Below are 27415 nucleotides of genomic sequence, written 5' to 3'. Positions count from 1 at the left end.
CTGCCAATCAGACAATGCCCTGTTAGGACCCCGAGAAGGTTTCTCATGTTCTTCCTTTTGGGGTTGGGAGCTCTGATAGTGTGTTTATCTATAAGCATCTTACAAACTGCTTAAGTATGGGTATGTTCGCTTTGTCTGGTTGGATCGCTAATGTAGTAACCAATCTCGCTAGTTCATCTGCTTTGCAGTTGCCTTCTTTGCCTATCTCTTGTGGCGAGCACACTTTTATTTAGGGCTAGCAGGCCTTCTCTGATATCCAGAATTTCAGCTTGAAATACACTACAGTGATCCGGTAACCGGAATGAGATGTTGGTATTCATTACTTGAAAATGAAGGCCTCCGCCTATTTGTTCATTTAGCTTGGAACCATCAGTATAGATACTGATTCCGCTTCTATTGTCCATTACCACACTGTCCGAAGCTTCTCTCGTTGGGAAAGTTGTGGTAAAGGATGTGTTTACATGCAGCTCTATTGAGTTACAAAAGTCTGTCGTTTGTAAGAAGGGGTATTCGTCTAGTATTTTTGTGTGACCCCTTCTGTTAGTGGCAAAGTTAGAAGATTCTCTTAACCTAAGCGCCGATTTCGCCGCCAGCTGTTTGCTACCTACCTCAATCGGTAATAAGTGCAACATGACAGTCATCGCTGCCGTGGGCGTAGTCTTTAATGCCCCGCTTATGCAGAGACTAGCACTCCTTTGAATACTTTCTAAGCGCTATATGATACTGTTGTTCTTTTCTCAAGTGTTGGCCACCACACTAAGACGCCGTATGTCATGATAGGCCTTACCACTGCTGTATATATGTAGTATGTGTATGAATTTGGGTCTAGCAGAATAATGAGACACTGAAACCCCTTTGCAAAACCCAATAATCCTCACTAACGACAAAGTCTCAGGATAATTTCAGACTGTATTCAAAATGCAGTCTAGACAGCTTTTGCATGCGGAATACACATTTTTGACTTTACAAAATGGTCGAGCCGACGGGCTCATCATCTTCAAAAATTATCATTATCTTTAAAATACGCATTCTGGCTTCAAAACAATTCTTAAAAAAATCAACTGGCATTCGGAGATGGTATAAAGGCGTTTGTATAAAAAAATTAGAAAAATTTCACCAAACTGCTATGCCAATCCATGGCTTTAAATTAGAATTTCCAGAAATTTCTAGAAAGATTTTTGGTACACAGTTTTACAGCTTATTCAATTTGAGTAGCTGTAGAATGAGCAGTGGTAGCTCGAGTTACAGCCGAATGAGTTGGTGCGTGACTACCATTCGGAATTCACAGAGAGAACGTCGGTTCGAATCTCGGTGAAACACCAAAGTTAAGGGGGGGGGGTAAGGTCACAAAATCGAAATTTTTTTTCTTCACTCATCTTATAGTAAATCATTTCAAGAATGTTGTGTCAAAATTTTAAGTGGATCGGAGCAGAACTCTCAAAGTTATAGCCTTTGTAGGCACTCTACCTCGAATGCGGAGCATCGATAATTTCTCAGAGTCATTTTTTCAAACGCGTTTTTCCCGAAACGACTTCTTAAAAGTCGGTGCCAATCACAACTCCAAAACTATTCAACCGATTCTTTTCAAATTTGGCACACTTTTTCTAAATCAAAAATACCTCCCCCCTACACTGTTTTTTTTTTTATTTTTTGTTTTTTAAGGTTGTTTTTCACTTACAAATATGGCGAAATTTTTCGCCAAAAATGCTCGTTTTACGTTTTTTTGCCACCAAAACTAATATACAAAAATGAAAAAAAAAATTTTATTAATGTAGGGGGGAGCATTACGTCATACTTTAACTGAAAAATTCGACTTTTTTAGTTTCAGATGATTCTACGACGAATGCCGATTGGCACCGCAGAGCACCTCTCGAAAAACATATCTCCAAAAAAACTCTGTCATGGGCTTATTTGTCAATATTTTATTATTAATATTTTTTAAAAACTTATTGAAAAGATGTACAATAACATGTAACTGATTTTATTAAAGTATCTTAAGCCATATTTCTGTAAAAAATTCACAAAAAAGTGTTTTTTTTTTAGCGCTAAACCCTACCTCCCCCTTAAGAAAAACATTTGTCTAATAGCAGTCGCCCCTCGGCGGGCAATGACAAACCTGCGAGTGTATTTCAGCCATGAAAAAGTTCCTCTTAGGAAACCATCTGCCTTTCGGAGTCTGCTTGAAACTGTAGGTTCTTCATTTATGTAAAAATAGCAAGACGCACACCAATTATAGGCGGAAGAGCTCGGCCAAACACTCAAAAAGGGTTTAAGCGTCAATTTTATACTTATATATAAAGAGTGTTTCAAACGACGCGCCTAGCTGTTGTTTTAAAATAAAACATGTAAAAATGTAGATTATTTCAGGTTTCACTATTTTTACGTTTTATGTTTTTATTTTATTATGTGCAAAATTAGATAATTTAAATGTCCAACATGAGAATGTCTATAGGTCTACAGGCAAAATACGCCAAACAGTCAATTCATGGATGCCCAAATGTTGAGCAAGTCGAGATATCGATTAAGATTGAAGGTTGTTCAGCAAGATTTTGCGCTAGAGCAGCAATATTCTCCACAAAAGTTGAGTTGACCAGCTTTTGTTCTGCCAGTCCTAGACAGAACAAGTTTTTTGCAATTTTTCCAGCAGCATTTTAATTGTCGACTCATTCTGACGATTATTCCCACCAAACAAATTAGAATTTTACTATACAATATGCTTTTCTCAAAGATCGACCATTTTCGTAATAAGTTTCAATAGTTGTCACGCATTGTTCTAACGTATGCTTGATAAATGTCCAGGATGGCATAAAAAACAAATACTGTCAAAGTGTTATCCACTACTGATATCTAGGCGTCACTTTTGAAAGACCTTTAATATGTAATAAAGTGGACGTTTGAAGGTCATAAAAAAACTCGTTGCAAAAAAAGCTTCGTGCAGTGTTTTTCTGAAGAAAATGCGCCACACCATCAAGGAAAAAAATATATAAAAAATCAACAAAATACAATATTTTGGCAACTTTAAACTTAGGCTTTGTTATACTAAAATGCAACGGGCTACAAAACTACATAACAAAAGTCAATTCAGAAATTCTAACTAAAAACCGAGGAAGTGGGACATAAAATTTTTCGGAATTTTTAATGTGTGTATATAATTGGAAAATGGTTTTATATGGTTTTTATTAAAAAATAAACTATACTTTTATGCAATAATAATAAATATTAAAAAAAAATATTCCAAAAAAATACAAGAAAAATTGTCAAAACGGGTCGAAATGTCGCGTGGTTTATGTACAAGGTGGCGCAAAAGTAACCTTGCGATGTTTTTTGGCTGTAATTCAAAAAAAAAAAGAAAAGCTTTGGTTCTTCTTGTGGATTATTTTTATTTGGTTTTTTAATTTATGCCATTGATTGCCATTTGAGCCCTTTTTATGGCATTTTCCATCACTTTGGCCAAAACTTCCGGCGATAGGTCCTCACATTCTTGACGGATATTGTCTTTAAGAGCTGCAAGAGTCTTAGGCTTGTTGACATAAACCCGCGACTTCAAAAAGCCCTACAAAAAGAAGTCTGGAGTGGTCAAATCAGGCGATCTTGCTGGCCAGTGCAAATCGGCAAAACGGGAGATTAGGCGCCCGGGAAATGCATCCTTCAGCATATCGGTTGTGGCACGTGCAGTGTGTGCCGTTGCACCGTCCTGTTGGAACCACATGTTTTCCAATCCCAATTCATCAAGTTGCGGCAAAAAGAACGTTGACCATTGCTCTGTAGCGCTCACCATCAGCACCCAGCGAAATCAGCACACCATACAATGACTTTGAGCGGGTGTAATGGCTCTTCGTGGATTACACGCGGATTTTCAGTGCCCCAGAAGTGTAAATTTTGCTTATTTACGTAACCGCTAAGATGGAAATGGGCCTCATCACTCATGATTATTTTTGATGACAAATCATGTTCCTCTTGGTGGTGATTAAGGATGGCTTGAGCGTATGTTAGACGCGATTGGCGGTCAGCAGCTAACAGCTGATGCACCGTCTGGACCTTGTACGGAAACATCTTCAAATCTTGTACCAAAATTCGCTGTAAAGACCGTCGACAGATACCCATTTGCGTGGCACGTCGTCTGGTCGATGTCGACGGCGCTTCCATGACATCCACGGCTACAGCAGCAATATTCTCTGCAGAACGGCTACTCCGGGGTCTGCCACGCCTGGCAGCATCTCGTGTTATGCCAGTCTCTTTTAGGCGAGCGGCTAAACGTCGCAGTATTTCACCAGTAGGCGTTGGACGGCGAGGAAATCTGCGATGAAATTCACGTTGTGCCAAAGTCACCGACCGATTATTGGTCAAATAAATAGTCAGCATTATTCCGCGTTCTGGAGCAGTGTAGCGCAACATTGTTTATTAACGTGTATTTCGCATGTGTTTACTACACAAATGTCAAAACAGAACTGACATTAGGGGCCAATCGCAAAATTTATAGCATTTTCTGATAGGAGGATTACTTTAGCGCCACCTGTTATCTTAAACTGAAAAGAATTTCACATTCATTAAAGGCCAATTCGGCTTTTTCCGTAGAAATTCAAATAATTTATAAATTGAAATACATTTCCCCTACTTGAATTGCTGTCACTAATTTTTGCGTCAATTCGTCCCAGTTCCCTTAACTTGCATTTTCGCGCAAACAGTCAGCCAGCCAGCCAACAATTTCACTTTGATTGTTCATTCATGCACAAATTCCTTTCACATTTCGTGTTGCACTAACCCATCCACGACCATCATAATTCTTTTGAGACTCACCTGATTTCCTTTGGAACCGTGACATGGATACAGTACCACATCGTGGCCAGCATAATCAAGACAGGCCTCATCGCGTCGTATTTCGCCCGCTTTGCTGAGCATCCAGTACTATGCGTATATAACCAACAACAACGCAAAAGTTACGCGTGAACATATGTGAACGTGTATGTGGTTTGTCATGCGGAGGATACCACGCGGCATACGTCGTTATCAGCATTCGTTGAGTGAGATGGGTTGGTGGGTTGTTTCGAAGGTTGGATGGTCGGTTGATTTGTCGGTTTGTTGGTTGGTTGGTTGGTTGATTGGGGGACGGCATAAATACGCATGAGTAACGATTTCGAAGCGGCATCCAAATGACATTAATGTCAGTAACAGGAGCAGCAGCAGCAGTAGCAGCAGCGGTGGCAAAGGCATTCAGAGCACATCCCAAGTGGCAAGTTGGTGGAAAATAAAATATCGAATTTATTTCGTTAGTCAAGTAGCAATAAAAAATGGCGCAAACGGAATGCGTGCATTAAATAATAAAAATGAGTAAAACTAAAAAGTAAAAAAAATGGAAAATAATAAAAGGGAAAGGAATTAAAAAAGCGAAATAAAAATGACAAATGGAAAAACCGTTGAGCGTATGAATAATAAATAAAAAATGAAAAATAAAAAAGAAAAATATAGCTAAAGGCGATTGTGAGCAATAATTGTATGTATGCATATAAGTGCGCGTGTGTGTGTGTTGAGTGTGGCGTGCAATTTCGTCGTCTGAGAGTGTGTGTGTGTGAGATGGCCATAACTGCTATCGCAAATGAGGCGCTATGGCGCTCCTCATTAAGCCTGCGAATGCAATATGCCCGAGTAATATTAATGAATTGCTATGTTTGTATGTATGTGTGCGTATGTGCATGTACGTCGCTATGTTTTCATGCATTCATTTAAATTTGTGTCTGTATTGGATTGGTTTATGCGAAAACGAATGAAAATTTCGAGTGAGTGAGTGATTTGATTTTTTTTATTCGCATCTGTTGGTTTGGCCGCGGCTACGTGAATTAATGATGAAATTGAAATTATTATTTTTTTTTTTAATTTTTAATTATTTTAAATTAATGATGAAATTGAAATTATTATTGTTTTTTTTTTTTAATTTAGTATTTTTAACTATATTTTCATAATTTCAATTAAAACAAAAGTTACTTTAAATAACTCAGTTGAGTTGAACGCTACTATGCAATTCAAATCGTTAGGTAAAAACAGCCTAAAAGTGTATTTCAACGACGACGAAAATGTATTTAACGGCTAAACAGCTGAAAAGCGTGTCCGCTCCAATTATAATTATATAAACATATTTTAAAATATTTATTTGGTTCATTAAAATATTTTCGTGCTTAATTCAAAAACAACAAAAAAAAAATAGAAAAAGCTAAGTTAAAAGCAATACCTAAAATTGATATGCAAATTTCACTGCCATACTTTGCTTCTTTTTTTTCTTGAATTCAATTCCAATTATTAAATAAAAATAAAAATAAAAATAAAACAATTAAAATACTACATTCCAAGTAATACATCTTTGGTTCACTATCATAGTAAAATTTTCTTCTCGTTAATTTAAAAAAAAAAAATACAAATAAGAAAGGAAAAATACACAAAAAGTTTAAGGAAAAAAATGATAAAAAATAAAATAGAGTGGAAAAAGCTAAATTAAAAATATTTAATTAACATACGCATGTACGTACATATAAAATTTGGTTCACTGCCATAGTTGCATTAAATCTTTTTTCGTGAATTAAAAAAAAAAAAAACAAATTAAAAAAAATAGAAAAACAATTAAACAAAAAATAATATTTATTTACCTGAATATTTTGCTATTATTTGTTTCCCTGACTTAAAAAAATAATAATAAATAAAATTCCTTGAGCTAAAAAAAATTAAACAATAAATAAATAAAAAAAAATAGAAAAAAAATTAATTAAAAATAATATTTAATTAACACTATTATTTGCACTATTTTTTTTCTTGAACTAAAGAAAAATAAATCAATAAATAAAATTAAAAAATTAGAAAAAAGTAAATTAAAAATAACACTCGTCACTGTTATAGTAGAATTGTCTTCTCTTTAAATTAAAAAAAAGGACTATCCAGTGGACATAACTTAATTTAAACTTTTTTCATTTAAAAATTTTCTCTATATTTTCTACATTAAAAATAATACTTATTTGATTCATTATCAGAGTATAATTTTCTTCTTTTAAAAAATTTTTAATAAAAACTTTTAATAAAAAATACACAAAAACTGGAAAAAGTTTAAATAAAAAACAAACAAAAAATTAAGTAAAGTGAGGAAAAGCTTAGTTAAAAATAATACATAATTGAATCATTAGTATAGGGAATTAAAAAAAATAAAAAATTATAATAATAAATTAGGAAAAAACTCAATTAAAAATAGTACTTAATTTGTACAAATTTGGTTCACTACCACATTTTACTAGAATTTTTTTTTTTTGAATTAAAATAATCGAATCAATAAAAAAATAATAAAATTAATTAAAATAAGAAAAATAAATAAATTCAAAATAATACTTAATTAACATGAAAATACTTCTATTTATTAAGCTCGCTACCATATTTTGCTATGGGTTTTTTTTTATTAAAAAAAGAGAAAAACGAAATTAAAAATAATACTTATTTCGACTACTGGCATAGTGAAATTTCCTTCTCTTGAAATTAAAAAAAAAAATTATAAGCAAAAAAACAAAAAAAGCTTAAAAAAATAATGTAAAAAATATATAATATAAGTAAAAAAAAGAAAACCTTAAATAAAAAAAATAAAAAAACTAATATCATAAAATAATATTGTAATATTCCCTCACTCACTGACATTTAACATTTCGTAAAACTTTTTTAGCCCTTTCAGATTTAAAAAAATTTGTTGCATACATTTGTGCGCTAATGAGCTGCAATAATTAATGCAATGTCGTTATTTCACCAGCGGTTTACCTTAAAAATTACTATCAGCTTAACAAGTAATAAATGGCTAAGCCTAAGCATAGCAGCCCAACCAAACGGAGTTTTGGAGATTGGAAAATTGTTAGCTAAAGCTGCAGTAGTAGATACGCAGGTACATATAAATATATAAGCACTGTAATGCCGTTATTCAAAAAGCCGGTCATTAATAAAGCTAGTGAATGTTTTATGTTAATAACGTAGGGATTAGCAAGGCATAAACCTTTTGTAGGTGGAGCGAAGGATAATTTATTCATAAAATTTGGAACGTAGGAAATAAATCAATGCAAAAGTAGTTGAACTTTATTCGCAATCAAGAATATTTTATCACTTTTAACCAGAATTTTATTTAGAGTAAGTGATCTAAGCTTTATTTCACATAATATTTAATACAAGTTTTTGTTATTTTTTATTTATATCAGTGGTGCGCACTCAACACTGTGAAGGCATGTTTTTTGTTTACTCAGAAAAAGAGCATAAACTACTGTAGGGTACACGCATTTCTTGACATTAACACTTTAAATAGTCAGCTAATTTTTAGGCAATCAACTCCACTGATAAATTTTCTCATGGAAATAAATTTGCCTCCTTTACCTTTGCTGAGCTAGACACTTTTTCATTCGAATACAGAATTTTCCGCCTGATTACACATATTTTAGAATCGAGCACGAAAAAAGTATAGGGCAATAGAAAGCCAACATTTTTTGTGAGAAACGAAATCGCCAATAAATTATTTGATATGCGGTTGGAAAACTATAGAAAAATGTAAAATAAGCTTTCTTATTAGTCCTACAGTAGTGCATTGTGAAGCAAAATGATCTTAGTATGTCTCTCGATTATTGCTAGAACAAAAATTCATTTAATTGTCTCTAAGCTATAGGACAGATGACCACGGTATTCCTTACGGAATATGGAAGTCTATGCCATATTGAATGTGGCGTACTGGTTAATTGAGAACAAGTGGCGAGGTAGCAGTATAGGAATCTGTAGTGATAGTCAAGCTGCACTGAAAGCCTTTGCTAACCCACGCTTCTCTTTGAAATTAGTCAGTGAATCTAAGACAAAACTGAACAGTGTTGCAAAACACAGCGTATTTAGTCTTATTTGGGTGCCGGGACATTGTGGTATTACAGTGAATGAAGGTTCTGCCAGTATGTATACTAGGCCTTAAACCCTTTCTAGGTGTCAATTCCGCATCAATTCAACTATGGATTGACGACTTCATGAGGTCTACATATAGAGGACGTTGGTGAAGAAAGAACCAAACAGGAAAATAGCGACCTTTCTCCAAAAACTCAGCAGGAAGGACCTGAGAGTACTGGTGGGTGTAATCACAGGGCACAACGTCTGTGGTCAGCATATATGTAGCTACCATGGGGGTCGTAGACAGCCCGATATGCCTATCCTGTCTTGAGAATGACGACACTGCAGAGCATTTTCTCTGTGGCTGTCCTGCATTTGCCAGAATCAGACTTAGAATATTGAGTTGCGATATACTGAGTATGGACAAAGTTCCTACTCTTCCTCTTCCGGATCTCTTGAGATTAATCAATGAGTCCAAGAGATTTGTGGAAACTCTCAAACCCTGAAACTAATTTATCCGTCTTACCACCCACTATTTATCTTTCCTATCTCTCTTCTTTCTACTTAAATCTATCCGGGACTTGTCCAACCCCCCCACAAATTTAATCTAATCTAATCTTAATTGTCTATGCCTGCTTGCTTGCCAGCTAGCAATTTCGCATTTATTTCAATATTAAATGCATGCAATTTGAATTTGACAGTCTAATATCTCAAAATGGTTTAGTGCTCTTAAACATTATAATTTGGAGGAGCCTTAGCTACGGTACTGCAAGGGTTTATGGAAATTCTTGGAAGCTTACGCAAATATGCAAAATTAAGCATCAAAAATTGTTTTGTGAAAAACTTTTTTACTTCCATAAATAAAAAAATGATGTTGATTGATGAAAATTTATATTTTGAACTTTACGCACTCCATTGCTTGTTTGTTTGTATACTGCAGCTGTTTCTTTCACAAGTTGAAAATATGATAGAAGTACGACGACATTTGCAAAAATTATATATTTTCCCATAGGGTGATTAGTTTTGCGCCACTTCGTACGCACAACGCATCAACAAATAATTTGTTATCCATATTTATTAGAAATATATAAATTAATTTTATGTGAAATTTTATATGAAGTGACAGTTTTTCCTCCTTTTAGAGCTGACGCAATATTTGTCGAAAGTTGAATTTTAGATGTTTAAAAGTAAAAAATTTACATAAATCTCTACTCTTAATGTTAAAGTAAAAATATTATAATATATTTTTTAAAATTCTTTTTTTTAATTTAATGTACGTAAATAGTGTTTCCTAAAAAAAATTAGTTTCTCCGAATATACTGCCTCTGTTCCAAAATTCCTAATTTTAAATAAGATTTCTTCCCATTTGCCAAGATTATTTTCTTTCCACTGATACCCATTAAATTTATACTCTATGCAATTTTCAAGTTTGTGATTCTCAGCCCTTCAAAAAAAAAAAAACCGAAAAACTGTTGTTCTACATAAATATGTTATAAAGGGTTTTCCAATAACAGGTGTTATTTTGAATAGCCCGCTATTTCGGTAGATGTCACTTTTGAAGCTGTCATTTTTTGATATTTGACAAGTAGAAACTAAGCCATTAATAAAAATGGAACGATACAGGCTTAAACAAGCATTGAAATTATTAAAATTCACTATAAAAATGGTGAAAATTTGGCAGAGACTGTTCGTAAAACTCGAACATTGTTGGGTCATCGTGAAGTAGCTTGTCGGACCGCAATACAGAAAATGGGGAAAAAATTCGAGCTGCTAGGAGAAGTTAGTGATGTGGAGACTAAAACCCGTACACGTGGCTCAAGAACAGTCGAAAATATTGCTGTTGTAGACGAAAGCGTTGAAGAAAACCCAGGTTTGTCCATTCCTCGTCGTTCTTCGGAATTAGGCATTCCACAAACGTCATTACACCGATTTTTTTTTCATAAAGATTTGGGTCTTAAGGCTTAGAAAGTCTAGTTAACACAAGAACTCATGTCGGCCGATCATCAACAACGTCGTGACTTTGCTGATTGGGTCGTTGAAATGCATGAAAATGATGCGGAGTTCCATCGAAAAATCATCTTGAGTGATGGGCGGAAATGGGCACCTCGGTGGCTTCGTCAACAAGCAAAATTGTCGGATCTGGGGATCTCAGAATGTCCAAGAGTTATTGTTGAAAAGCTTCTCTATCCTCAACGTGTGGCTGTTTGGTGCGGTTTATGGTGCGGCGGAGTCATTGGATCTTACTTTTTCGAAAATGATGCTGGAGCAACAGTTACGGTGAAGGGAGTGCGATATCGTGACTAACGACTAACGATTTTTTATGGCGGGAATTGGATGGTATTGATCTGGACAACGTTTATTTGCAACAAGACAGCGCTACGTGCCACACAAGCAACGAAACCATTGATCTTAACACCTCTTACTGGAAAACCCATTAGTTTCACAGCATGTCTATTTTCATAATTTGAAAAACATGTTAAATTTTGCAGTACCCTGATATTGCCATAATTTGCATAGGATCGCCAACCTACTTATTAAAGCTGTTTTCTCATAAGTTGATAAAATTCATACAGCTTCTCGCTTCAAATGTTACATTTACGAGGCACGTAAATGATTATACTGCCTCAAAAATGTTTTAATTTCATTTAAATTCTAGAAAATTTAATATCTCGAAGTAAATCAAAAATCAAACACAAAAAATAAAAAAAAAACAAACAAACTTATTTGCCCCTTTGGCACAGTTCTTGCATTAATTTGTATTAATTTTACTATCGTTTCCACTGAAAGTTCAATTTTTAAGCAATTTTCAGTAATATTTACTGTAAACACGGACACATTCGCTTTTCATGCTCACCAAAAATATCAAAACATTGCATAAATATTATTTAATTTTTTTCTTTGTTTTGTTAAAAAATGTTTGTGACCTGCAAACTCGCTAATAGTTAGAAAAGCTATCCATTGAAAAGCTCAACTTTTTTTGCTTTGTCATTGAAAAAGATATAATAAAATGCAGCATGTAAATATTTTGATATAATTCAATTTAATTTTTATACTCAGTTGCTTTTAGTTTCACGAAAAAAACTGTGTAAAAATAGGTGAAATGCTTTGTAGCGGGCATTCAATAAAAATAGATTAATATTGCATATCTTTAGGCGTGCACAATTGTATTTACAAAACTTGATTAGATTTTTTATATCCGGCAGTTTTTAATTAAATTTGGCTATGCTCGTTTTGTTTTTTTGCGCCTAGTCGCCATATAACAGGCGAATATGCAATATTATTTTAGCTATTTTTCGTTGCGCGATAATGAAGTTTAAAAATATTGCTGAAAATATGGCAGAGCAAGTTAAAGACTGAGCTGGCTCAATAATGGAACATGTGAGTAGAAATTTAATCAATGAGTTTACCAAAAGCAAATGCTATATAATGTTAAATTCTGGTATTATTTAGAGCACATCCCTGTTATAGCTTAAATTAATTGAATTCTGAGCTAATTTTTAGAAAATTCTAGAAATTTTTTATATTTTATATCACGCATTATAGGTACTGTTTGTATCCAGCAACTGCAGTAACTCACTTCATTTAATTTCACTTAATTACTTAATTTTTTTTGTTAATTATTCGAAGGCAATTCTGCCAAGGAAAGTCTAAAAATTTTAAATAGTTGACCATATTTCAAGAAAAACAGTTTAATTTAACAAACATTTCAGAGCTTAAACTGGTGCCAGAGTATACTAAACTGTTCAACTTATTAGCAACCCTATCAAAAGTTAGCTTAAAGTAAAAGATGGTGCTTTAATACTCAATCTGGCATTTCAATATTTGCCGCTTTGCCGCTTATAATTATTTTAAGCCTTTGTGTAAGTAGTAAAAATCAATGCCAAATTTTATCTTGTTTTCTAATTTTGTCGGTAAGAACTCTAATATAAATATAACTAGAGGGTAGTTAAATTTCAAGGGCCGATGTTGAATGTGAACCACACCTAAACGTCAACGACACCGTTGGACTTCTTTCTTTGGGGTTATTTGAAAGAAAAGGTGTACGTCGATAAGCCATCAACAATTCAAGAGCTAAGGGATGAGATAATTCGGCACATTAGCGGCATAGAACCTCAATTATGCCTCAGCGGTATCGAAAATTTCGACCATCGGATGGAGGTGTGCTGCCGAGGCCGCGGCGGCCATTTGGTCAATATTCTGTTCCACACATAATTGAGCTATACCGATATTGTCATAATGAAGAGAAACGACAATAATTTCTTAAAAAAATTGTATTTTATTCAAAATCAACACTGGCCCTTGGAACTTAACCACCCTTTATTTTGTAATTTTAATTTTTACTAAAAATGTAATTTTTGTTGAAAAAGTTTTGTGGCACTCATTTGCAGTTTTTCGCGTTTTTATTTCCTGCTTAAGTTTTTTGAAAAATATTTTTTTTTTCTTAAATTTCTCGAATTTTCTATGCTGTTTTAAGGAATTTTTAATGAAAATTTCGCATATGTAAATTTTTATATTTATGCACAAAAATATGTTTTAATATTTTATTTATTGTTTAGGTTATTTTTTTATAAAGCGTATATTTTTTTAATAATTTTTTCGCGCACTCCTTCTTGCGCACTGTTTTGTTTTTTAATAAAAAATTTTTTGTGTCATTCGTTTACATAGGAGATTTTTTTTTAATTTTCTTATAGAATTTATATTTTTTCTTTTCCGATTTTTTTTTGTTGGTAAAAAATATTCTGAGAAATTATTTGAAATTGCTGTTTTGCTTTTCTACTAACAGTCAAAGTCTTGTGAAAATCAAAGCTTGTTATGGATGTTTTTATTTTGTGTTTTATGCAAAATCATTCCAATTTAAACTGTTTTGGTGGCCTTCAAATATTTGGAATTATGTAAAGTATTCGAACAACAAAAATAAAAATCTTTTTATTAATGAGTTTTCTTATAAACCGCATTTTTAATTTTTTTATTAATTTGTATTTCTTTTTTTCGATTAATTTTTATGTGCTTGGCACACACTTTTTCTTTATGCTAATAGGTTTTGTAAAATTTTTACAATATTTTCTTCCAATTTTTTGTTTTAATTTTTTTAATTAAGATATGCTTTATAAATTCTACTAGTATTTTCTTCTTTCAAATTTTAATTTTTTTTGTTAAATTAAAAAAAAAAAATTTGTATTGCAAAATTCACTTTTTTTCTTAAAAATTGTATTTTACATGCTGGGCACACATGTTTTATTTTTGTTTTTAATGTTTTATAATATTTTATATTTCTATTTTATTTTTATTATGTTTTCTGCAATACAATTTTTTTTTATAAAAACATTTTTTCCGATTTGTCCGCTTTTTATAATCTATTTTTAGTAAAAAAATGTTTTTGCTCGCTGGATGGATATGCTTATGTGGTTTTATTGAAAATATAATAAGTTTTTTTAAATCAGTGTTAATTTTCGATGTTTTTTAAAAACTATTTTCCTACGCATATTTAATATATGGGAGTTTGTTAAAGTGGTGATTCATCCAGAATCCAATGCAACATTTTGATGTTGGAGAAGTGCAATGAAAATAAAGCACGTCTGATCAATTCAATTCGTTTAATGATATTAAGGAATGTATAGAGTAACGTACATGGCATAAAATGAATCACCCTATAGGGAAATTTTTAATTTTTGCATATGGCGTCGCACGTCAATCCTAGTTGACATTTGGGAGCTAGTCAGCTGCGGCACACAAACAGACAAGCAATGGAGCACGTAAAGGGCAAAATAATGATTTCTATTTCTAAAATATATTTTTTTTTATTTGGCAAACATGTTTTTCAAAAACAAAATTGATGATGATTAATTTTTTGCCACCTTGCTTAATATGTAAACATTTGTTGATATGTAAGTGAGGCGTCTGTTTTATATTTTTTTATATAATATTTACACGTGCCGCAAACGCGTGGAGAATTACCATTGAATTTCGATGGGAAAAATGCACTCTCAGTAAATTTGATATAAAATGTTTACAGATCGACATTATTTAATCACCTGCAGAAATGCGAATAAAAATTAAATATTTTCTAATTTTTTTTATTTATGTTTTATATGTTTTCCGATTTATATTCATTTTTCTATTTCTATTTCTATTTTTATTTCTTTTTCTATTTCTATTTCTGTTTCCATTTGTACTTTTATTTCTATTTTTATTTCCGTTTCTATTTCTATTCCTATTTTTATTCCTATTTCTCTTTCTGCTTCGATTTTTATTTCTATTTTTATTTTTATTTCTATTTCTGTTCCTATTTTATTTTTATTTTTACTTTTATTTCTATTTTTATATCTGTTTTTATTTTTATTCCCATTTCTGTTTTTATTTCTATTTTTATCTCCTTTAATTGTATGTATTTTTTTATTTATTCTTATTATTTTATTTCTCATAATTTTGGGCGAACTTTTAATTTTTCTGTAATGAGTGCTGATGTGAATGTTTCTTTAAAGATTTTTAAACCAAAAGTATACAGAAAGGTCTTAATCTTCAAAACACAAAAAAAAAAAACATAAAAAACACATTTCAACAAAAATTTAGGCTATCATTTCATAGTGATTTTTTTGCATCGAAATTCAGTTAAATAAAAACTGTCGAATCTTATAGAAATATGCTTTTTCTCTTCCTACTCCTTCGCACGTTTATTCTACAAATGCACAAAAATATTGATTTTCCTTATTTAGTTTATGTTTGGTATAGTATAAATGTATATATGTATTATATTTGTAAATTTTATAAGTTTCACCGTCGTAAATTTCCACTCTAGTAGTTGAGATTTCTTTCACCAAAAAAGAAAAAAAATTGGTTCCGTTGTCGTTAATCCGAAAATCGCTATTATTTTCTTGCTTTGAAGAATTAAATTTTTATGCAAATATCAGTAATGAGAGTGTTCAATATGAAGTGATTGTGTTTCTATGCTCTTACTTCGTATTTGTAGACACTTGTATGTACGAGTGTTTGCAATGAAAGATGTTTGTTAAAAAATAATTTGTTAATAAAAAAACAATACAGTTTTTAAGTCTAATAAATTCCGTTTAGCGCTCAAAAATATGTAATTAGGTATGGTAAAAGGAAATATATAAATATATATATGTGTGTATGGCAGGAGTAAATATATATGTGTGTATTTATGCAAATGTGGGCATGTATGTCATGTATGCATGCCAGCATTGGAAAATCTGAATGTATGTATGTACTTAGTCCAGCAATAAGGTCAATAATGATTAAGCCGTAGCCACAAACTCCGTGAATTAGTGTTGTTGCACCAAATTAATTAGAAAATTTTTGAATGAAAATTTTTCAATATACTTAAACTAAAAACCAAAATAAATAAAATGTTCAAATAAAGTTCATATTTTTCTATATAACCTTTTTAATGATATATATATGTAAATTCATATATGTCTATGGGATGAGAGCAATCGATGGGCAGCGGGTAGCAAACCAATGCATAGCAGATGCCAATGCGTAAAAATGAAAACAGCAAAAGTTAATTAGAAAATATTATTTCGCACAGCAGCGCAACATGGTTTTGCTTTATGGTTCGCTGAAAAAAATAGGCCCATATTTGTCATATAGTCCATATATGGTAGATTAACAAAAAACAAATCCTCTTAACAAAAATTGTGGTTATTTTTAATATGATTGCCTTGATGCAATGATTTGTTTGTTATTGAATTTGCCATATCCGTATACTCAGTGGGTTAAACATTTTATTTTAATAAATTTTCCGCATGATTTTTCATTACTCTTCACTGCATGTGCTAACTGCACTTTTATTCCCTCTTGTTTTTTGTCTTTTCGCATATATGGATTTAATTAAAAACTGGAAGCAAAAAATTCAAAAAAGATGCGCATGCAATCGTTGCCTCGTTGGTTGACAGAAATTCAAATGTTGGTGGGGAAGTAATAACAAATAATCATTAATTTATAAATTCAGGTGAGAGAAAATTTTGCCATTTTTTTTTCAATGAGTCGGACTCTGTTAATTTGCAGCGCATGCGGATTCTATGAAATGCTAAGGATGATGCGCTTTTACTTGCAGAATCGAATAAATACTAATATAAGCAAGTGGCTGATGTAACTAAATAAATGAAAGTTCAAGCAAGAAAATATATACGTAATATGTAAAGATGTAATATGAGAGATATGTAAAAAGTTACACAGGAGGGGGCAAGGCCTTTTAGGAAGTTTATGATCTTTGTTGGCTGCGGTGCGTTAAATAACTACAGTCCTGAGACTTATTGACAAGTTTTGATAGGTAATTTATATTTGTTTTTTATTTAATTGTATTAATATTTTTCACTAAAATATATTTCATTGTACTTCATAAACCACATAATTCTATGCTTCAGACTTTATTCAAATTCTGAAATAATTCAACAAATTTTCAACGTAAGTTAAAATTTTTTAATCAGAGTTTTGCGTCAAATTTCGGGCACGCAAATTCATAGCTCAATGAGTTTTGGTATAATAAAGTGCAAGTTTGAAGTAGCTAAAAATTGCGTTGATTGATGGTAGTGGGTGTTTTCTTGCACACAATAAATACAAATTATATATGTCATCTCCTATCGAGGTTGACTTTTCTTTGTCTGATGCTATTTTCATTAGCTTTTTGAAATATTGTATGGAATTTATTTAATTTATCTTAGGAGTCTGCAAGAATAAGTTGTTCACAGATTTTATATATTTAAATAAATAAATAAATACGAGTATATCCGGTATTTGTTAATGTAGAAAATTCTCAAGAGTGCCGGCAAAAAAAAAATTGCCAAAAATCAACACTTCAAACTTGAACTTTGTTATACCAAAATTTAATGGTCTATACCTCCTCATACTAGAAAATCTTCTAAAAATTCTCACCGAAAAGTTTAAACATTTGCTCAATATTTTAATAATTTATTTAATTATGTTTTTAGTTTGCACGAACTTTGAAACTTGAATTTATGAGGTTTCCGTAGGGGAGTGAATTATATTTTCATACAAAAATTATTGAAATTAAGTAAGAAATTAGTAAATTGTCAAAACTTATCAATAAATAAATCCCTATAGCACCTAGTCCCAAGGCTATATAAGCAACTGCGTAGAAAATTCTTAGAATTAAAAAAAAGTATTGCTTTGATTTTTTCATCGCATTTATTATAAATAAACAAATTTGATGCTTTCAGTCAACAAAATTTGAGCACCAGATTTAGGGTCACTCACTTATTTGCTTTTCACAATCACTCACTTGCATGAACTTTTGCTTTTACAATGGACTTAAAGTGAGCTTAAAGCTTTGAAAGCTGTAGATGGGATTAGAGAGAAATTTTAATAAAGTATCTTTTTTAAATTACTTGAAATAAATTTTGATTTTACCGACAAACAAAAGCTTCAGCAGCAAGCTTCATCGCAAGAAATTTTCTAATATTTTAATAATTTTTTTAATTTATTTCCTTGATGCTTGCATTATTGCGGTACCTGGTATTACATATAGATTTTCATGGAACTATTTCATTATTTCTTCTAAACTTTAGGCACATTTCTTCGATGCCTATATATAGGCATTCAAATTTGATAAGCTTAAGTGAGCTTTTAAGCTTAAACAGGACATAATTTCTAATTTTTTGTAGACGCAATGAGAAATAATTAAAAAAATAAATATTTTTTGTATTTTGGCGCACGTGAGCTACAATTTAGCTTAAAAAAATTCTCTAATGAGTGCTTTTTGGAAAGCTGCTGGAAGAAAAAATGCACAGCTGAAAACTGCGAAACCTTTTTTCAATAGTAATATATATTTTAGCTAATGATCGCAATGGACTGAGTGAACTGCGGATAAACGCGTTTATCCTATCCCATCTAATAGTTAGCAATTCGCTACTTCTCTGACCTACTTCATTCAACTTAAATTGCATCAAAGCTGTGTCAGTAGAAAATTTATAAATTTGATTAGAATTATAGAAAAATCTCGAATCAAGCCAACAATCCATTATTATTATTATAAATAAAATATGTTGGTGCTTTTAGTGGGACTCAATTTAAACTTTTGGGCCATCTAAAGCGCGAAAGTTTCCTACAAAAAGCTCTAGGACTTAATGGTTCTGATAGTCTAAACTACTAGGACGGAAGTAAGCAGCATTTTAAATTTACTCTAAGCAAATATTTGATATAACTTGAAAACTTTTGAGGCAGAGAGCTCTCAGCAGTCTATAAGTTTTCTCAAACTGTAATAGCAGCCACAGAAAATAAAGTTTTTAGGGTAATAGGAATAAAGCTTTAAGATAGATATGAAATAGTGTTGCAATGCTGTTGAGCTTAAATTAAGCTTCATTTAAAATTTAAGAAGAGCCATTCTTTGCCAAGCTTTGCAGTTTTAATGTATATAATTTTGCGACGAAAAGCTCTTAAATTAGGAAACTACGGTTCGAGAGCGAATGAGCTTTTGCAACTTCATGAGCTTTCTTCGATTATAGTAATTCAATATTTGATTGCTTCAACCACTCCACTGAAGTGGATAATTAAACAAGTTTTTGAAATTCTACGTTTAAGGAATTGCAGAATGCGATGATAGGATTTTTGGATTTTTAAATTTTTTAAAAATAACTCAAGAGCTCAAGAGGTAAGCTTTTCAGTGCTTCATCAAAAAGCTCTTTGTAAGCTTTTCATATTTTAACCCTCGCTGAAATGTTTTGATGAAATCTAAAATTCGAGTTATTCGAAAAAGCTCTAGCAACCTAAATATAAAAAAAAGTTGAAATAAATTTCAAAGCAAATCAAAAGTGTTTGAAATTCTACTTATAAGGAATTGGAAAATGCGAAGATCAGCTTCGATTCGATTTTCGATTCTTGATATTTTAGAAAGAGCAACTTTAAATGCGCTGGTAAGCTTTTCAGTGCTTTAAGTTTTTTAGCAACTACCCAAAAGTTCCCTGTAAGCTTTTAATACTTTAACCTCTTTAGGGGCATCGGCACATACGTGTACGTTTAGGTTTTTTGAATTCTTTCCATTCATAGATGAACTCTACGCTAAATGGCCACATAAGTGGAATTTTTTTTTTTGTGTAAAAATTACTATTTTCTTTTTTTTTCTTATCTTACTGAATTGTTATAAATGTAAGCTGAATAGCTCGTAATAAATGAAAAATAAAATTAACGTTTTTTTTACTTTAAAAAATTCTTCGCTGAAGAGGTTAACCCTAGCTGAAATGCTCTCATGAAATCTAAAGTTCGAGTTATTCGAAAAAGCTCTAGCGCCCAATTTACAAAAAAAAAGAAACCAAAACAAAAAATAAGTAAATAAAAAAAATTACAATAATAAATACAAAAAAAAAATATACACAAAAAAAAACTTCCAAGCATTAATAATACTCAAGTGTTGATGAGTGTCGCTCGCTGATGAGCGCTCGTTGAAGTGGCCGTGCGAAATGCGAAAACTTAGCATTAAATCATGCATTTGCTGTGGAAGGATTTACAGCCCAGCTGCATGTTGAGTAGCAAAAGCTAAAGCTTAACGTGTAAACGATTTATAGCACACGTGTTCATACTCTTCCGCATGCTTCTCCCCTTCCTTCTACACAGCCATAAAGCCAACTCCGAATTGATGTGTGTTTGCCAACACCAAAATAACCGAAATTAATGTTAATTGGGGGTTATTAAAATGGGATTGTTTAGGGTATTTCGAATTTTTTGACGCAAGCAAAAATTATAAGTGATTTTTAATTTTTCTTTTTTTTCTATTATATAAAGTTGTTATATTCTAATTTTTCACCATTACGTAAAACTACAAATAATTAAAAATTAAAGGATGGGGAAAATTAAGCGTCGTTAGGAAAATCGAACTAAAAAAAAATGCTAAAAAGCAAAATAGCTAAAAAAATAATTATAATTTTCATTGTAATTGGGTGGGGTGGGATTGGGCAGCGAATAACGAAAAAAGAGAATATAAAATAAAGTACCTGATTTCCTCCTTGGCCATGACAAGGATACGGATCGACGGCCGATTGCATTTCATTTCCACTCGCGACCGAATCGAGACACATATCAGTGTAAATATTTGCTATCTGAAATTGGCAATGAAGTTCGGTTGCAAACGATAAGTACATATAAGAGCCTATTTGATGCACATTGGTTTTATTGTTGCTTTTGTTTTTGTTTTTTATTCTAATTTTATTTTAATTTTCATTCTTATGATTTGCAGGCAAACCCATAACCAGTTCGAGTAGTAAAGGGGGATTAATTTTTTTTCTTCTTTTTATTGCACGCAAATGCATTTTTTAGTAGTTTTGTCAAACACAAAAAAAAAAGAAAAAAAATTGGTTGAGTAGGTAGGGCTTAATTAATAAAGAAATTATTAAAAATTCTAGACAAAGAAATAAAAAAATTAGCTTCAGCCTGTTTTGTTATTTGCTTTTGGTTTTTGGTTTTTAGTTTGTTTTTGCTGTTCTTTACTAATTTGTGGTACGGAGCTTGTGGCGGTCGCATACTCATTATTCAGCCTCACTGCCTTCGCTGGGTAATTGTTTTTGTTGCTGTCGTTGTTGTTATGTGTTTAGGCTAAACATTTTTTGCACAAACCTGATTGCCGCCTTGCCTGTGGCAGGGATACAGCCCAACTGCCTTCTTCAAACTCTTTTTGTCCGCTGCAGAGTCCAAACATGTGCGACCGCCAACGCCTAGATTTCTTATCTATATTGTTTTTGTTTTTGTGTTTTTAGGTTTGGAAAAATTTTAATAAATTATTTTGTTAATTACATACATTTTCTAGGGAAATAAGGGTTCAGTTTTTATATTTTTATTATTTATGTAAATATTTTTTTTTTTTTTTTTTTGATTTCTTGTATTCGTGCTGTTTAACCTAAATAAATTTGTACTTCTCAAAGGTATTATTTCATTAATAAAATACATAATTAGTAAGCATGCATGTGTGTGTGAGGTTGTTAGTAATGGGCATGTAACTTACCTCGCCATGCGCCACTGAATCGCCGGGTATAAATAGTTCGGGATAGACATTGTCCAGATACCATTGGAAGCTCTTGCAACCCAGTCGCTCTCTGTTCGCGATAGAAAGAAATTGCAGAAATTATGTACAATACTTATATGTTTATAGCCAAAAATTTTATAAATAGTGGCAGAAGAGAGTTAAAAAGTCTTCACAAATTAAAAGAAATTTAAAAAGTCTACATACAGGGTGGTCTATATAGCGTTTGGTATTTGAATTATCAAGTTAGTTTTTCCCTTTGAACTAAAATAAGATGCCTGATTAGGCAGAAGTTTTTTTTATAAAATGGGTTGCTTTTGCTTGACAAAGTGCTTTCAATGGACTAAAAAACGCTTGGTTGAAGAACATCATTTCCATCGAAAAAACAAAATCGCTTCACATGAAACTCATTTTCTCCTCGCCAGCCGAGTTAACGAAAAGAATTTTCGCATTTGGAGGTCAAGGCAAATCAACACGTGGACATAGAAAAGCCGAAACATTCACAACGAATGGCTATTTGGTACGGATTTTAGTCGGCGGCATCATTAGACAATTTTACTGATACGGTCAATGGGGAATGCTACCGCGCCCTGTTAGCCGATTTTTTATGTTCTTTTATTGCAGGGGATGATATAGACGAAATTTGATTTTAACAGGGTGGCGCGGCTATCACAAAGTCAGCCTTTACCATGATAATTTCCGCTCTGTCTTTGGAAATCGTCGAGAGACTTCTTTAAAAAAAAATGCTACAGCTACAACCCAGAGACGAGCCAAGAGTTTTTACAAGAAATCGAAGTTGCCAATGGGAGATAAATGTGAAACTTGCGCAAAGGTACTGGAAAATTTGGTTAACAGATAGAGTTACAGCAAAGCTAGCCGGGGAGCAAATTTCAATAGCATGAAACATGAAACCTGTTTAATGGCAAGGTTTACTCTTTTCAATAAAAAAAGAGAAGTAAAAATAAATTCAGCGCAAATTTTGTAACTTTTTTTATATTTAGTCCAAATTACTGCCAAACGTAAAATGAAATTCCCTGTATATCAAAGAATTCGTTGAATTTTTCATTGATAATACTTTCAATGTGTTCAACTCTCCTCCTTTTGTGTCGACCGAAAACTTAGATTAGGTTAGTGTAGGTTTTGACGATTCTTCACTATGCGACACACTCTGGCTCACAGCTCGTGACACCGTATGGAGTGTCTTTTCTTGATCTCTCCTAAAACCAATGTGAACTGATCAAAATCTTTAGAAGTTCCCACAGTGCTAAAGTATTCCAACTCGTTTAAGAATTGTTTACCTAACTGCGTGGATAGGGCAAAACGACGCCACAGAAGGAGCAAAATCGTCTCTTCGTGCTTCAGCTTATGTATCTGAGCGTATCTGCTTTATAGGCTGCCTGTTATAAAGGAAATCAGTGTGCCAAATAAGCCCAGTTATTTTGGCTCAGCAAAGATTCCTTGCGTTTGATTACTGAGAGTCGGCCATAATTGTCGGCTTGCTATTCTTCCGAAGTTCTCAAAAATAAGTAGCTAACATGACTGTGCCCACCCTGACACTACTATATATTTCACGCAGTTTGGTGCCGAGTCCCGCTACTTCATCTGCTCTAAAGTTCTCCTCGATGTCGCAATGGCCAAGAACCCATTTTACATTTGGGCGAAATTACTCAGCACTCCCGTTAAGCGAAGTGCGACATTTCATGGCTACCTTAGCGGGTGTCTACTGTTTTGTGAGGGTTTTGATTGCCGCCTGGCCACCTTTGGTAACATATGGTAGGTATCCACTTCAGTTATCGTATCAGATTGTACTAGTGCCACGCTATATTTATTACGAGTAACATCAGTAGCGGTCGCCCCTCGGCAGGCAATGGCAAGCCTCCGAGTGTATTTCTGCCATGAAATAGCTCCTCATAAAAATATCTGCCGTTCGGAGTCGGCTTGAAACTGTAGGTCCCTCCATTTGTGGAACAACATCAAGACGCACACCACAAATAGGAGGAGGAGCTCGGCCAAACACCTAACAGAAGTGTACGCGCCAATTATTTATTTTTGTTTTTTTTTAACATCAGTTTTGTCTGAAAAAAAAAACACTGCAATAGGCAGGTAGCCGCCAGTTGAAAGAGATTCCTAAATGTTCGGAATATATACCTCCGCCCACTTTATCCTCGAGCTTTAAGCTATCTGTGTATATGTGAATGGGCTCGCCCTGTCTTACAACGTATCGTTCCCACTCTTCCCTTTTGTGTTCTTTAGTAATACGCAATTTAGTACCAAAACTATACTTTTGTTTTCAAATATCCACTATACAAAAAAATGTTCATACTTCGTACTTGAGCTTTTGGGATAAATGAAATATTTTCTTTTTTATATTTTTTTTCATTTTTAGGTTATAAAACTCTTTCTTCATTCATCAAAACAAATTTTTTTTTATTTTTAGGTTATGAAACTCTTTCTTAATTCATCAAAACAAATTTTTTTTTATTTTGAGGTTATAAAACTCTTTCTTCATTCATCAAAACAAAATTGTTTTTTTATTTTTAGGTTAAGAAACTCTTTTTTCACTCATTAAAGCAAATACATTTTTTTTATTTTTAGGTTATAAAACTCTTTCTTCATTCATAATAGCAAATAAATTCTTTTTATTTTTTTTGGTTACGAAACTCATTCTTATTCATCAAAGCAAATAATTTTTTTTATTTATTTATTTTTAATTTTTGGTTATGAAACTCATTCCCTATTAATCAAAGCAAACTATTTAAAATTTTTTTTTTTATTTTTAAGTTATGAAACTATTTTTTTATTCATCAAAGCAAATTCTTTTTTATTTTTTATTTTTAGGTTATGAAACTCTATCTTCATTCAACAGAGCAAATCAATTTTTGTTTTAGTTTTTATTTTTAGGTTATAAAACTATTTCTGCATTTATCAATGCTTAATGACCTATAAATATATTTTATATTTCTTTCCTCTTTTTTCCGTAACAAATTCTTCCAATGAGATTTCTTTTTGAGACTCTAGCGTGTACTAAGCCCTTAGATGAGGTGTAAATCCTTGTTCGAGTTCAGGGGAAATATGCTTTTATCCACAGTTATATAGTTAGTTAAGTTTCAGGAAGCTATTTTGTTTAAAATTGAAATAAAAAACATCAGTGATCAGGCCCATCTGCCAAACTAAGTTCAGCGTGATCTGCTCTTTAAGCTTCGTGGAAACCCTTTATAAGCAAGTATTGTATTATAAAATGTTAAACAATACTGAATACAGAGTGAAAGCAAGTGTCAATTTAACCGCAATACTCAAAAAATTTTGCTCTATTCAAAAAAGTCTTTAGAAATACGCTGTAATTCCTTCGTAATATTAATTTCATCTGAACTTTTTCATATTCTCTTCTTAACTTGAAATATTTTTTATGATTTTGTTTAATAAATTTCTTACTCACCTGAGCGCTTTGCGTGAGCTAACATCTCCGTAATCACCCTTGTTATGTCCAATGCGTTGATAATAATATTTCGAATAGTCATCCAACCAAACTTCAGCCAAGCGAACGGAATTCTTCCTCAGCACATTAACACCGGAACGCCACTACGGAAATTTCAAGCAAACAACAGGAAAAATAATATTGAAAAATTTCTTAATTTATAGTCCAAAAAATTGGAAAAGATGTGTAAACGAGGAAATGAGGAAATGAATAAACTCAGCACTAATTGAAAGCAACAAGAAAAATGCAACAACTTTCCAACTACAAGTACGAAAACGAACATGAGTTGGCAGTGAAGGATGCACAGTAAATATTGTATATGGGTCAATACAGGGGGGTCTAAATATAAGTTGATTTTTAAATTATTACTATTATTTCGCTCCATATATTGACTATCGACAGAACGACGTTGAGAAATATTGGAAGTCTATTTCCAGCCTATTGGGCTGCTGCCCAAATAGTGGTTTTACTGAGACGAAAATTCATTCCAAATTAAGCTTGTGAGATTGGCGAGCAACACACACAACCCACAAGCATGTGATTGTGGTAGCTAATAGTGCAACTCAGTCAAGGACCATGGATTCACCTTGTGAAAGTCCACATTTCGCCCTCCATTTGAATGAGAATTTTTTATGAACATATTGGCTTTTTCACTTACGAGGTCTAATTCACGTAGGAGCTGAAACCAAAGTACCATCTGCTCTATTATTGCGTTTTCATATGGATATCGTGAGCTCCAATTGTATCATAAAATTGGTAAAAAAATCAGATTTTATGATTTGCCGAAGCCAATGCATTCACTGGACAAAACAGTTTCGTAAAGATTGTGCAGTTCTGACAACATATTTTCATCAAATAACTTATAGAATTGCCAGCTACAGAGGGGCTACAAAGCCATGCTCGCCATGAGCTAATATTGAAGACAAGAACGTGAACAAAATAAGATGTCAAACAATTGTTCATTGGCAAAGCTAAATTCAGTACTCGTATTATCAACATCCTTTTTTATCTTTCTTTTTATCTGCTTTATATGCTAATCTTTCTAACGGCTTTAGCCTTTTTTTAAATAAGTGCTGAAAGGTCGGTATTATTGCCGATATAAGCTTAAACAATTTAGGTATTTGTGGCGAATATCGTCGAAACCAAGTTTTAACCTTCATTCCATACCTTTTGCAGAAAAATTGGCATCATCTAGAAACACCAAGGAAAGCAAAACCCATGTGCGCTTGGTTTTTCCAAAGCAGAAAAGGCCTTCACTTTGGTCAGCTACTAAGTACCAGAGACACCACATAAAATATTTTTTAAATATTCTATTAAACGGGTTCGAATTTTTGCTCAGTGCGCTATCTTTATGCCGCTCTTAGGCTTGTATAACTCATAGTTCCTTTGTCTTCGACATTCACCGCGTCTTATGCGTAAGAGCTCATATATCTTCTCGCCAGATCGGTCTATTTCTTTGTGTTTGGCATTCGTTTGAATGGAAGAAGTCGAGTGATTTTCCTTTTCCGTCACGACAACACAACAGCTCACGTCTCAGTAGTTCTGGTCGCAAATTTAATGGAAATAGGGATCCAACGCATTTAGTATGCTATTGACCAAATTTGGCTGCATCGGGTCATTCGGAATACTATTTCTTCGCCAAGTTGAAGAAATGGCTGGCAGGGAAAAGATTTTATTCAAAGCAGGAGGAGCTTTCCAAGGACTTTTCGAACGACCATCGTATTTATTCATCATAGACTTGAAGCTTACATCCCTTGTATTTAAGATATGAATATATTTGTACGGCGTCCACCGTAGCCGAATCGGTTGGAGCGTGACTACCAATTGGGAGTGAGTAGGTTTGAATTTCCGTGCATGAAACATCAAAATGATAGAAAAAGTTGCTTCTAATAGCGATCGCCCCTCGGCAGGCAATGGTACGCCTTCGAGTGTATTTCTGCCATGAAAAGGCTCTTCATAAAAAAACCATTTGCCGTTCGGAGTGGGCTTAAAACTGTAGGTTCCTACATTTGTGGAACAACATCAAGACGCACACCACAAATAGGAGGAGGAGCTCACCCAACCACCTAACAGAGAAGTACGCGCCA

General features: G+C 32.7%; 1 protein-coding gene across 2 annotated transcripts in view; it reads right to left on the bottom strand.

Moving 5' to 3' along the window:
- Window positions 1-27415, bottom strand: part of LOC129246129 (putative polypeptide N-acetylgalactosaminyltransferase 9) — a 210733-nt gene that overhangs the window by 1701 nt on the left and 181617 nt on the right. The window contains exons 8-11 of one of the 2 annotated variants that reach the window (XM_054884690.1): window positions 25290-25432; window positions 21836-21926; window positions 21451-21561; window positions 4798-4905 (exon numbers count right to left, since the gene is read on the bottom strand). In XM_054884690.1, the coding sequence (XP_054740665.1) occupies window positions 4798-4905; window positions 21451-21561; window positions 21836-21926; window positions 25290-25432 (453 nt within the window). Of the gene's footprint in view, window positions 1-4797; window positions 4906-20831; window positions 20937-21450; window positions 21562-21835; window positions 21927-25289; window positions 25433-27415 lie in introns of both variants that reach the window. The other variant, XM_054884691.1, reaches the window with a different exon arrangement.

The sequence above is a fragment of the Anastrepha obliqua genome, chromosome 4 (assembly GCF_027943255.1).
Source record: "Anastrepha obliqua isolate idAnaObli1 chromosome 4, idAnaObli1_1.0, whole genome shotgun sequence".
NCBI classification, from domain to species: domain Eukaryota; kingdom Metazoa; phylum Arthropoda; class Insecta; order Diptera; family Tephritidae; genus Anastrepha; species Anastrepha obliqua.
Note: the sequence above shows the minus strand (reverse complement) of the source record. Positions and strands in the feature narration are given on the sequence as shown.